This window comes from Protopterus annectens, chromosome 14.part0 (genome assembly GCF_019279795.1).
Source record: "Protopterus annectens isolate FY-2018-M chromosome 14.part0, PAN1.0, whole genome shotgun sequence".
Classification (NCBI taxonomy): Eukaryota; Metazoa; Chordata; order Ceratodontiformes; family Protopteridae; genus Protopterus; species Protopterus annectens.
Genome location: NC_056748.1, coordinates 917,181,618 through 917,195,482, shown reverse-complemented (window position 1 = coordinate 917,195,482; position 13,865 = coordinate 917,181,618). Strand labels below are relative to the sequence as shown.

The following is a 13,865-nucleotide window of genomic DNA, read 5'->3' as shown; positions in this document are numbered from 1 at the left end:
TGATACTACAATCTCATTCTACTCCTAGTGATACAAACCAGGTATGATCAATGCCCCTAGATCCACTTCCTGTTCTGTTTGCCATTAATTTAACTTCACTTCACATGAAGGTCCTATAGTCTAAGTGCAGGACTTAAGCAAAGTATTCATTCAGTATGTCTCCTTTTCTCCAGTCTTTTGTGATCCCCCGCCATTCTTTGCTCAGTCCAGCCTGTCATTTTCCTTTTTTCTGCTAAAAAAGCCCTTGCTTCCATTCTTGAGCCCTTCTACTAACTTTCTTTTAACTTACGTTTTTGCTACCCTTACCATCTTTGTTGCCTTTTAGCTAGTCTCATTGTACAATGCTTCCTTTACCTCCCCACCCTCTTCGTTTAATGTTTCCACCTCTTGTATTCCAATTTCTGGCCTCACATTCCTCTGTAGTCAGATGGAACTTCTCATATTGCCTTTCTGATACTTTATCTCACACTTAGATTGTATACTGCTTTGTTCCTGGTACTCCTCTTTCATCCTTGCCAATGTTGCCTGGCACAGCACAGTCCACTCTTCTGAATTCTCACATAATTGTTGTCTTTGTCTTCTTATCCATACCCCTCAACTCTATACCACATGACTGTATAATTACTACTGTCTAAAAGGTGCCTTAACCTAGATAGCCATGACTCTATCTGCATGGTTTACCAGTTGGCTGACACCCATGGTCCAAGATCTCAATCAGCTCCTGCTTTTTCTACACACTGAAGCTCAAAATTTCCCAGTCTGCTCCAGACCAATATATTAAGTATTTCTCTGGGATCTCTGAACTCTTGACTAGCACTGTGTAGTAAAAAGTATTGTCTTATGTTTTTATTCTTTATTATTAAATATTTTAAAACCTTTCAACCGTGGCTGTTTTGTGTAGAGATAAGTTAAGCTCTAAGAATACATTGCAGGTATGTAGTGATCCTGTACCAAGTCACTCTAATAAGCCTTGACAGTTTAGTTATACTACCAATTGGATAATAATAGTGCACAGTAATAATTAGACACCCTTTTAAGGGCCTTTGAGTAGCTCATAAATATTAGTGGGAGGTGGCAGCTGGTACTACCATATAGTCTGGGAAAAAGGGGCACAGCTGGAGAACCTATGCCAGCTTTCCCCAGGAGTGTCTGTGTGGTTGTATAAACTCTTCTCAAAGTGTGTGTGTGTGTGTGTGTGTGTGTGTGTGTGTGTGTGTGTGTGTGTGTGTGTGTGTGTGTGTGTGTGTGTATGTCAGCTACTTGGGCAGGGACACAAAGAACTGGTTGGACAGAGAGGGTGCTGGAGGTTTTAGCTTGCCCACTAGGCTGAGATCTGGACCCTATAGCTGTGCCAGTTAGGAGTCTTACTGGGGACCTGGAGAGCAAGGCAGTGACCAGCCCTGGACTGACTGTGATCTCTGTGTGCTCTTAAGGGAAATTGCACTTTACTGTGTGTATTTGTTATCCTTTCCTCCTACATGAGACGCCCCTCACTGGTGTTAGTGGTGAGAATTGAGGCTCCTTGATTGCTGGGCCAGGGCACTGGCATCACTGGCACTTGTTCCAGGGGGGGTTTATATCGGAACATCGAATGACTAAAATGTCGAATCACACAACATCGATCACAGAACATCGAATGCAAATAACCCAGAAAGTGCAAAATTATGAAAACGGAATTTACTAACAACAACTCTTGGCCATCAGCTCACCCATGCAACCTGAATCCTAACCGTAACACACCAAACACCACACCTCTTGAACTGTCAAAATACAACCCAGCCACCTAATGCAAGTACCCTATAAACATATACCACCCAACAAAAAGTAAATGTTAAAAACAAAACCAGCATACTAGCACACAACAATTACCACACTACATACACACTCTGTACAAAGAACAAAATACTTACAAAATGTACTACTCAAACACACAAACAATCTACAAACTATTTATGTGGAGGGCGAAGCCCCCCCACACCCCCCAATGTGGGGGGCTGTGCCCCTCACATCCCCCCTACTTAAATATACCAACTCCGAGATCGCACCACAGTGGAAGTAATGCATTCACATGTAACATTTCGATGTTATGTGTTTTACTTACCCTGCTTTTGAACAGTAGTTTATAGCAGACGTTCTTCATATTTCACATTTCCCAGTGACGTCAGGGTGTGTAACTTTGCACAGGCCAACTATAGGAGTCCGGGGTTTCCATTTTCAGAATTTTGAGCTTTCGATATTGTTCCTGTTTGAGGTTTAGTGTTCGATGTTGTGCGATTCAAGAATATGTGTGTTCGATGTTCTGATATACACCTGTTCCAGGGACCTCAGTCTAGCCTGTGACATAAACAGCAGCTGCTGGATAGACAGGTATATCTCTCAGAGGTTGCCACTCCTCTGGAACAGGCTTCCATTCCATATAAAGCAAACCACCTCCATGACCCTGTTTAAGTGCAACCTGAAGGACTGGATGGGTAACTGTAAATTTCTGGCCGGGATTGTTTCTCTCCTGGACATGGGTAGTCCTTGCTAGAAAAAAAACTGAGCATAGAAGATATCTCTCATCTAGTATTATATTGGGATTTACCAGCTAGGCTTGTAAAGACTCTCGGGTCAATAGCCAAGTAATATCCTACAAACCTAAAACGTCATAGGTGCAGTTGGATAACAACACATTAGCTAGCAGCAGGAGGTGGATGTTGAACATAAGCATGGGTATCAACCAACCCTACCCATTGTCTAACATGATAGCATAATCTACCTTCATAAATGCACTACACAGTTGAACTGCTGTTCACACACAAACCCTGTTTCCATTCTGAACAATTATCTGTTATAAGTGTAGTAATGCATGCCTAAAATGTGTAGCAACTGAACTTAATCTATAATATACCATAGGTTCATAGGTAGGTACTAGGCTACTGGCCCTAGGGCCTATATAAGCCTAGCCAAACTGTACCCTGGCTTTTGCCACCCAAGAAAATTATTTTCCTGTGCCACTGTCGAGCAGAGCCACAGAAGTGATCCCCGGGGTGAATTTCCTATCTCCCATCCAATCATCAAGATTTTTCTTGAAGAGTGCTAATGAGGAGCTTTGTTTGATATAGATTGGTAGTTCGTTCCAGAGTATGGGAAGTCTCTGGGACAGGAATCTATCCCTCCAGCATGTTTTGTTTATTGTGGTGACAAGGTTTAGGTCCCTAGACCGTGTAGTTCAGAGGGATTGGGATTTCTTTAAGTAGAGCATGTCCAAAAGCTCTGGGTTTGACATAGCTTTGTGTGTTAGTCAGAGATTGCCTCTGAGTAGGCGATATGTGACGAAGTAAAGCTGCAGTTTTTTGGGACTGTCTGCGTAGGGCATCTGTTTGAGGCTGGTAATCCTCTTTGTGAGGTATTTCTGCGGCCTTTCCAGTTGTTGTAGATGTCTTGTGAAGTACACACCAAAAGAGGCGTTGTACTCTATAATGGGTCTAATGAGTGACGAGTAGAGGGGAACAATGACCTCTTTTTTCCTGGATGAGAAACCTTTTGTGATGAGGTGTGCCACGTAGAAGGATTTCCTAACTACTGTGATGATGTGATTATCAAAGGAGAGACTAGTGTCCACCTGTGTCCCAAGGTCTGTTATCACACTTTCGGTGTTAAGTAGACTACCGCCTCTGTGGTAGTTCATGGGTACAGAGTTTTTGCCAAAAGGGATAACAATGCACTTTTTGGCATTGAGCTTGAGGCCATGGCTTTGACACCAGGCATCTGTCTCAGTGAGGCCTTTTTGTAGGATGTCCACATCTTTTGGAGTTTTGATTATGGCTCCTAGTTTGCAGTCATCTGCAAACTTCATTAGCCAAAGACCTTCTGTGTTAGCCTGTACTTCAGAGAAGTAGATACTAAGCAGGAGAGGACCTAGGACTGAACCCTGTGGTACTCCACTTGTCACTGATCTGGAGTTGGATTTGGAGTCTGCTACTTTCACAGTATGGGTTCTGTCAGTAAGCCAATTGGCAACCCATCTTGTGACATAGGAATTTATACCTAGTTCAGTGAGTTTGTCTATAATTCTAGAGTGGGGGATGGTGTCAAAAGCCTTGGTGAGATCTAGATAGGCTGCGTGAACCACCTTACCCTCATGTACGGCTTTGGTGAACACTACAAAGAAGTCTATCAGGTTTAGGAAATATGATCTGCCTTTTACAAACCCAAACTGGGTAGGGTCCTGAGTTTGGAGATTACCAATGTCATTGTTTATAAGTTCCATGATTATATGTTCCATAGCCTTGCAGACCAGGCTCGTCAGGCTTATGGGGAGGTAGTTTCTGGGGTCCATGGTGGCTCCCCCTTTGTGTAGTGGGATAACCGTCGCTGTGCGCCATTCCGTGGGCACATAGCCTGAGGTGAGGCTATGATTGAACATGGTACTTAGGTGGGGTGCCATTTCATTTTGCAGTTCATGTAGAACGCAGCCTGGGATGTTGTCACATCCCATGGATGCTGTGTTCTTGGCTTTGGAGAGTGTGTTTTTTTTACCTGTGCAGCCGTGATTACAGGAACTTTGCATTCTTGTGGTATAGAGATGGGCCCTTTAGGGGATGAGAGAAGGGTAAAGTTAGCACTGAACCTATCTGCCAGGATATTGGCAATATCAGTTGATTCTGTATATTTAGTGCCATTGTGCTGTAACCCAGAGCAGATCTGAGTGTTGCCATTGAGATTCTTGACATAGCTATAGAATGCTTTGTGGCTGTCTTTAGTGTCAGTGGCGATTTTGTTTTCCTAACTAGCTTTGGAGGATTTTATGAGGGATCTCAGCTTCTTACTGAGGCTGACCAGGGAGTTCCTCCAATCATGGAATTTTACTCTTTTTTGCAACAGTTTCTTTCTTCTGTTGTAGAGTTTGTTTATGGCAAGGGACCACCAGATTTGTCTTCCTTTTTTTTGGAGGATAGCATCTTGGTTCTGTTAGGGATTGCATGATCCATGCACTCATGTAATTGCTTATAAAGTGCATTTGTGTAGGATTCAGCAGTCATACTTCTATTGTCCGTCAGCATGGGTGGAAATACAGATAACCATAGTTAGAACAGCTTAGCTGTGTGAATGTCATCATATTCCCATTGGACAACAATGTATAGAGGCACATGCACTGATTATATAAGGGGTCATTTTCTTTTGAATCTTATCATTAAATTTGCAGTTCCATCTGTCCAGTATGTTATACAGATATAATATATTTGTATTTATTTTTATGATAATGTATAAAATGGCTGAAGTTATAACCCTTTATGTGGTAAGACATAAGTGTTTTCATTTTCAATTACATTTTTCCTAGATGTTTTCCTTGTGTTTCTTTATAATACTTGGCTGAGAATTTATACATTTAAGTCTAAATAGCTGAAACTTTGTGTGGAAATATTTTCCATAGTTTAAGGTTTTAATTGTTGATCAACTTATTCAACTTTACTCTCCGTTTCTTCCCCAACAGATAAAAAACCAGCAGTAGAGAAATCTGCATACTCTTTCATGCCGCCTGTCCCTGGGGGATATCAACCTGAATTTGCACACCGGCATCTTGGGCATGAAAACCTAAAAGAAAATACTGATGATGTAAGATTTTCAGATACATACATTGAACATAAGGTGTGGTAAACAGTTTGCACTAGTGAAGCAGACAGGTTATTGTTCAGTCATAAGACAACTTTAACAAGGTGATTATACAGAAAATGTATCAATATGTACATCTCAGATTTGTTTTCAGAAATTTACCTCACATTAATGTCCTGCTAAACAAGAAGTTCATGCCACTGTCGTACTAAAACACCCAGAAGAAAGCACACCTCAGAGGTCTTAGTGCAAGATACAATTATTCATGGCTGTAGTAATGGTATTAAAATCAACTGAGTGTTATTTCTTTGAATACAAGGTAATATCTGTCTCATGCTTAAATCAGCTAGATTTTTTTTAAATAAATGTGTCTTTTGACAGCACCATAATGGTTCCAGATCCATGCAAATAAATCTACAGTAATCAAATACCAGTTAATTTCCCAAGATGTACCAGAAGTCAACTGATCCATCGTAAATGACATCCAGATAAGCTGGCTTTTGGTTTACAATGTGCAAATGTGGCAATTACCACAGCACTATTGTGAAAAGCCTCTGTACCTCGTCAAGGTAGCCAGCATCACAGAGGTCCACTCACGCCACAACAATACTTGCATCTGCAGACGGATCCACTCATGTCAACACTATCATTACACCCCTGCATCTAAACAGTTTTCTAGATATATGCTCCACTTGACCAGCAAATCACTCTACATACCGACATTTATTCACAAAGGACCAGTCCTTACTAGACATACTGTATAAGCTCCAGCTGCAAAAAAATAAAAAGGAATCATACACAACTGCATTTTTGCTCCAGGATTCACACAACCCCTACTGGAAATCCGGACTAATACAAAACATTCCAGACATTCCACAAGATTAGTGGTCTCTTGATCTACATCTACACAGCATGACAGATCTTACATAAGAACTTATGCCAATTGATCATTGACCTTTGTTAGTTTCATTAATTCTAACAGCACACATACATGTCACTCTATTTCAGAAAGATTTATTATCACTGCACAATACCAGTAAGTATATTATCTAATTATTAGTACTTGTCCAGAGCCCCAAGTGCTCAACAGCAGGAACACCATGTACCCCAAAAAACTGCCATCTTGCATGCTTAGCTACTCGTTCACAAATGACAGACAAGCAGAAGAAACAGGTTTGGATTTACAAGTGTTCCATCAACCGAACCAAGTAGTTAAAAACCTTTATAATGTAAATATCATTACTGAATGCACTGACAAGTCCCTTGCACTGCACTACGCAGAAATGAACATCTGTCACATATACTCACCTTTACACTTGACCATGTGAAATACTTTTCTGGGAAGGGAATGCACTGAGTGACACTCCCAAGACTTCCTACAAATTGATGTCGAGAACACTGACTGCTGTCAAACAATACGCTGACAATACATGCTGTAGTAATGAGAAATGTTGAAAAGGGTGCTTGCATAGCGATATAATGGCCTATGCCTTACTTTACTGCCTGCTCCCTCAGTGCTACTCCATACATGAATGCCATTTCGAAAGCTTCATTATTTGATGACAGGATTGTTATTCCATTGTACATGGCACTTGCCAAGGGCAAAATGTGCAGGACTGTAATCATACCATTCAGAGTTCAACCCAAAAAGATACATTCACAGCGCTGTACATTTACAGTGACTGCATGTAATAGGCAGTCCATACACTGGCATTAATACAATTGTACATTACATAGCTTATTGATTCCAACCATTACCAACACAAGAACCAGTCATCCAGTCAAACTCTAATCATCAAGTCATGAAAACTGTTAAAATTACACATCACAAAGCATGCATAACACATTTGCAGACTCCATTTTACATCACATGAATTCATAGTAGCACCATGTTAGACATTGTATTGAACTCAAGAGACAAAGTCATTTTGGCATGAATCAAATTGTAACCAAAGATCAGTTCTTAGTTTTCAGTTTACATGTGACAACTCACTGATAGTCTGTCCAACTGTAGAATAAGTAATCATTAAAAACTGGATTAATCTGTATTCAACTGGCAATGGAAGTCTTCTCTTTTGGCTGTTCCTGTTGGGGGTCACTACAGCATATCCGTTTCCCTTTTGTCCTGTCCTCTGCATCTTGTTTTGTCAGACACACCACTTGCATGTCCTCTACCACTACCACAAACCTTACCTTAGGCCTTGCTCTTATCCTCTTACCTGGCAACTACACCCAGTTTAGACAACTCTAATGCCTGCATCCTACCCATTCCTCTGAAGTGTCCGATTGGTTACATGCTCGCAAACACCGTCACCTACCCTTACCACATTTAAGGACCAGGATGTATGGACATTTTCTTCTACACGATGTGCCACCACCTGTAGAGGAGACACCCACTGCATGTCTGATCAACCCATCACTTTCCCTCTTTATCGGCAGTTTGGACAGAATAGTTTTGTAAAATCTTAAACATTAGTGACATTCTCTGCCATATTATTTCACATGTGGTTCCCTATCTTTCGCCTGCATCTGGTCACTACTCCAATGTTTCCATCCTCCGTGCCTCTGCACTTTGTGTAGCTCTATGAAGATGGGCTGTAAAAGTGATGTCCACACACACCAGCCCTAATAACAGAAGCAACAGTAGGAGCCAGGCCTACAAATGGCATAGTCCGTCCACTGCCACCCACAGGAGCAAGTGCACACTCACAGGAGAGTGAGGGTGTGAAGGAATACTGCAACATGGAAGACATGGACATCTATGTTTATGGTAATATTTCACACAACTTTGATGTCCTCTGATTCCACTGTTGTACTATTCCGCGTGGTTTACTTCCGCAGCTCACCATGAAGGCTATCTGGTCTAGTAGACATTTCCGTAGGAAACCATGGAGGACAGCCTGGGCCAATCCTGCTCTGGCCATTGTGATTTGGTCCAGCTTGCATTTTTTATATAAAGTCTATACTAAGGTCTTGCACCACGTTGTGTCTTGATGCCTCATTATCAGGATCCCTTTGATTCTGTAGCTGGACATGCATATTACTCTGCAACAGATGCAAATTATGGCTCATTAAAATTACATTCACCTGAGTAGTGAGTAATGATGTGTATGCTGAGGAGACAATACAATTACACTCACCTTGCGTTGGACAGACCGTTGCTCTGTCACAAGGTCTTGCAATGTAGGCTGCATTGTACTCAGAAGGTCTTCAATAAGCTGCATGGAAAAGTACATCCATTAACTGTTGCAAATTGAAACACATACAGTGCCAGTATCCCACTAAGCAAATGACAGTAGGCTGATTACACCTTTCAGTGCTCCAACTGATGTTCTTACCTTCTGATGCTGTTTCTGCTGCAACCGATGTACTGAACATGTCCGTATATTGCTGGTTGAAAGAGCGAAAATTGATGGTACTGCCCCTTTTATTAATCTCCGAATTGGACACTTGGGCTTCATCTCATCAGGAAGTAACTGATGCTGGTAGTCAAGGTGAAACTGGCTCTCCTTAAAATGTTTGGAGCAGAGGAAATATCGTGGCTTTACACTACTCAACGCTTCCTTAACAAACTTTGGTAAGCTACCGACATCTCTACCACAGTTAATCACCCACTGTCTATACAGGTTGAGGTCACGTGGAAACCGATGGAATGATACCCCCTGTGGAAGATTGTCTTGGCGCATACTACAGTTGATTGCAAAGCAGGATGGCATTTTCATGATCACCTAATAAAAATAAAAAGTACTATATCAAATCACATACAGGAATCACAAAACTCATTCATGGTAAACTGATTAGACTGCATGATAACATTGGTACAACCTGTAAGATTTCAACGGTTTGAATCGATGTTCAATGAAATATCCAACTTTAATAATGGCTGCCTTCATGTGACAATCATGAAATACATTTGTCAGTGTCACAGTCATCCACCTTAGTTGCTCTGCGGTCAAAGTTTGTCCTTGTTCCCAGGCTTTACATAACACATGAAGTCGACAATTCCTCTGATTCAAACCAGGGCACTGTAAAACATTACTTTTCTACATTAGCAATGTAAAAGGAGTTTTAATTCAGGTGAATTTTTCCCCTTACCACAACTTCAACACTTTCTGCTACAAATAAGTGCAATCACCAAGCTGGGAACATAGTGATCGTATGGTAACTCTGCTGCAGCCAAAAACCTTAGGAATTCATTAGTCTTATAGATGCATGTACAGAATTAAAAAACACTTCTAGGACCACATACATTTAGCTTGTCTGCATGCTGGGCCACAGGAAGAATGCACTGGTGGACATTCGCCATGGATTGCAAGTTGTGCAAATATTGCTGAAGAAAGACACAATCACCATGATGATATACAACAGTCAAAAGGACTGTAAGTACGTACACTGCTCTAAGAGCACTGTTAATTTAAGGCAATGGTAGACAGAAGCACACATGAAACATTAAGTATCCAAGTCATAATGATTCACACACTTTATTACTACACAAATTTCAAAATAAGGTAGGGTATACAGGCTTTGAAAAGTAAAATCCATTTTGTCAATTGTGACAAACAATGCACAGCTATAGTAATACTACTTTAATTGACGTCAGTGTTCTGAAAAAATCCATAGTCCCTCAAAAGGTTTAAATCCCGTGTAAGAATCATCATCTTCACATGGAAACTGTGCTCGAATTCACGACATGACACAAGCGGGAAGCACCATGCAATTTCCAAAATCCCAGCCTTCGATTGTTATGCACCCACAACACGTATGCACGGTATGCCAAAACCCGGTACAACCTGAAATACAGACCATTGCTGTGGTTACAGAGGCACAGACAGACAGACACAGACAGACAGAGACACAGACAGGCAGAAACACAGACAGACAGAGACACAGACAGACAGACAGGCAGGCAGACAGACAGAGAGACAGACAGACACACACAGACACACACACACACACACACACACACACACACACACACAGACACAGACATACACACACACAGACAGAGACAGACACACACACACACACACACACAGACAGACAGACAGACAGACAGATAACTTACTTGTTTGTCCACTGTGTTGGTTGGTAACACCCTCTACGCTGACACAGAAGCCTGAATATCATTTTTAAAACATGTACAAAGGCACGCCGATTCAAACTCTGGATGCACAGTTATGCATGCAGTGTGATCCGATGCTGAAGTTATTTCTGCCCATTTTTCAATTGCTCGTGGGGATGACAGACAACATAGGCATTCGCGCGACGTGGTCATCATTGTGCATTTGCCACATAAGCACCATGTCATACTTGACAGACTGCTGTAATCAGGGTCCGGAGAAGGCTGTTCATTCTCACCACTGTTGCACGAACGGCGCTGCTTCCTTGGCTCTCCAGGTCAATACCTGGGCTCAGATTGATAGCCCTGTCTTGCACTACTTTGACCGTGCCCTGCCATGTGAGCTGTTACATTGTGGGAGAGAATAAACAGCCAAAGAAATGCATGAGAATTGTCCAATGCAGAAAAAATAAATGTGTTCAGTATCCACAATATCGCATGCACGTATATGTCCATATATACGCAGAATGGCCGAAAAATCCATCACCATCACTGAAGACGCCAGTGACAGTGTTTCAGTTCAGTAATGGGCAAAGTAAGCTATAACTATATATAACATAAGGCATGTAATGACATTACAAAAGAGGAATGTAAGTAGAATCACCAGTCCAGCAAGCATAGCATGAGCACATAGAATGCAGTTGCAGAAATAGAAGCTGACGATCTTCCAGACAAGCCAGAACACACAATGTAATGGTTATGGGAAGGTCATCTGCAACAAAAACCACAACTAAAACTTAACATGTAAGAATTATAGGCCAAGGGTAGAAAATCAGTCTAGAGGTAGGCCTACATGTCCTTTGAACCAATTGTGGTAATTGGCAAATGTAGGTTTAGAATACAGACAATTGTGCAGTGTGACTGAAGTACTGTTAACGCACAGTCTGTTTTAATGTGGCAAGACTGTAGCACTAGAGATTTTGCATTCCAGAAGTACTGTTAGGCAAAAGCAATGGTCCCACAATCTGAACATGCTTGCCATTCCAGTTCCCATGCCCTTGAAAATTACACTTTGCCACTGTTCTGAAACCCTCATTCAAAGAAATTGCACTCTTGCAACTGATGGAGAAACTTCAGCCTTAGGGCTGATTTCAGATAGGGCCATGGCTTACATACATGTCTTCAGATTTCCAAACAAGATTCCATGCAACTGTAATACTCGCAAATCTCAATGCACCTTTATGACACTGTGTTTTTAAAACACTACCTTGATTTTTTTCCCAGTGCACAAAGGCACAATGTAGCATCCTCCATTTAAATAGAGATATACCTAAGTGATATATGCTGGGAGTTCCTGACGAACACAACTTTGAATTGTAATTAGTATATTGTCTGTTTTTGTACACAATGTCTGTTCTTCAGACAATATTTTTATAGTCATGAAATGTGCTTGTGTGCAATGTACTGCACTCACTCTCACACACTCACTCTCACATTCACTCTCACACACTCAGTCACTTCACTCACTTCACTCAGTCACCCTCACTCACTCCACTCACTCACTTCACTCACTCCACTCAGTCACTCACTTCACTCAGTCACCCTCACTCAGTCACTCACTTCACTCAGTCACCCTCAGTCACTCACTGCACTCAGTCACTCATTGCACTCAGTCACTCACACACACTCACACACACACACTCACACACACACACTCACACAAAATTGCCTATCTTACACTAAAACAATACGATTTTAATACTGCAATAGGGAATGGACATCAAACTGATAACATGTTCATAGTTACTGGTTATATTCATGAGAAAGGAGTGCATCATTCACCCCATTTGCCAGTCAGTACAGTTTCACAAATGCATTTATGTACAGTCTGAGTAGAACCCACAGCCTTCTGCATCAAAAGCCAATACACTACCTGTTGTGATATTAGCAATGTGAGTAGAACCCACAGCCTTCTGCATCAAAAGCTAATACACTACCTGTTGTGATATTAGCAATGCAAGCAGACATAAGCAGCACTAAACTTTTGCACCCCTGCATCTCTCAGCTCCTTGTAAAATCTACTCGATCAGCTGTATCTATGAACTTTGCAGCACAAGAAATCCCGAATGAGGGAACATTTCCCCCTTGCTTGCAGTCTCACACACACACACACACACACACACACACACACACACACACACACACACACACACACACACACACACACACACACACACACACACACACACACTTGCCCCTTGCTTGCTGTCAGAATCTGGACATTGAAACTGCACTGAAACCGACATTCAAAGATAATAGATTTAGCTAGTGTGTGGTTTGGGCTATTTTCAAATCACAGACCCCTTGCAGACAAAAAATGCACATGTTCTTGAATACACCTTCCTGATTGTATATAATTATATTCCTTGTGCAATGCAGTACAGTTTTAGTGGGTGTTTTAAATTTGTTTCAAACATTTTTCCTGAAAACAGTGAAACAAAATGCATGCACCAATAATGACAATACTGCCCAATTCTGAACATTTCCATCACAAGTCGAGTCAGACTGCTACAGTCCACCAGAATCAGTACATATGCACAATATCTGAATTAGTAAAAAAAGTCATGTCAATAATTCCACATTAATGAGATCTGTAACTAATGGAGAGGTTACTTCTAGCAAACAATTTTATAAGTCATCAACAATTAAAGTCCCTGTTGCCTTAGTGGAATAAATTGCCTTACACTAAAACAATAAGCTAGTAATACTGCAATAGGGAATGGACAGCAAACTGATAACAGGTTCATAGTTACTGGTCATCTTCACCAGGAAGCAGTGCATCATCCGCCACATTTGCAATGCAGTACAGTTTCACACATGCATCTATATACAGTTTGAGTAGAACCCACAGCCTTCTGCATCAAAAGCAAATACACTACCTGTTGTGCTATTAGCAATGCAAGCAGACATAAGCAGCACTAAACTGTTGTTGCTCTGCATCTCTCAGCTCCTTGTAAAATCGACTCAGTCAGCTGTATCTATGAACTTTGCAGCACAAGAAAATTGGTAGAAAGAGCAAAGTATACCCTTGCTTGCAGACACACACACACACACACACACACACACACACACACACACACACACACTTGCCCCCCTTGATTGCAGACACACACAAACACACTTGCCCCCTTGCTTGCAGACACACACACAC

General features: G+C 41.5%; 1 protein-coding gene across 8 annotated transcripts in view; it reads left to right on the top strand.

Moving 5' to 3' along the window:
- BLNK (B cell linker) overlaps positions 1-13,865 on the top strand; it is a 964,832-nt gene that overhangs the window by 692,120 nt on the left and 258,847 nt on the right. For all 8 annotated transcript variants that reach the window (XM_044056709.1, XM_044056708.1, XM_044056707.1 and 5 more), the window contains one exon: positions 5,477-5,598. In XM_044056709.1, the coding sequence (XP_043912644.1) occupies positions 5,477-5,598 (122 nt within the window). The remainder of the gene's footprint in view (positions 1-5,476; positions 5,599-13,865) is intronic.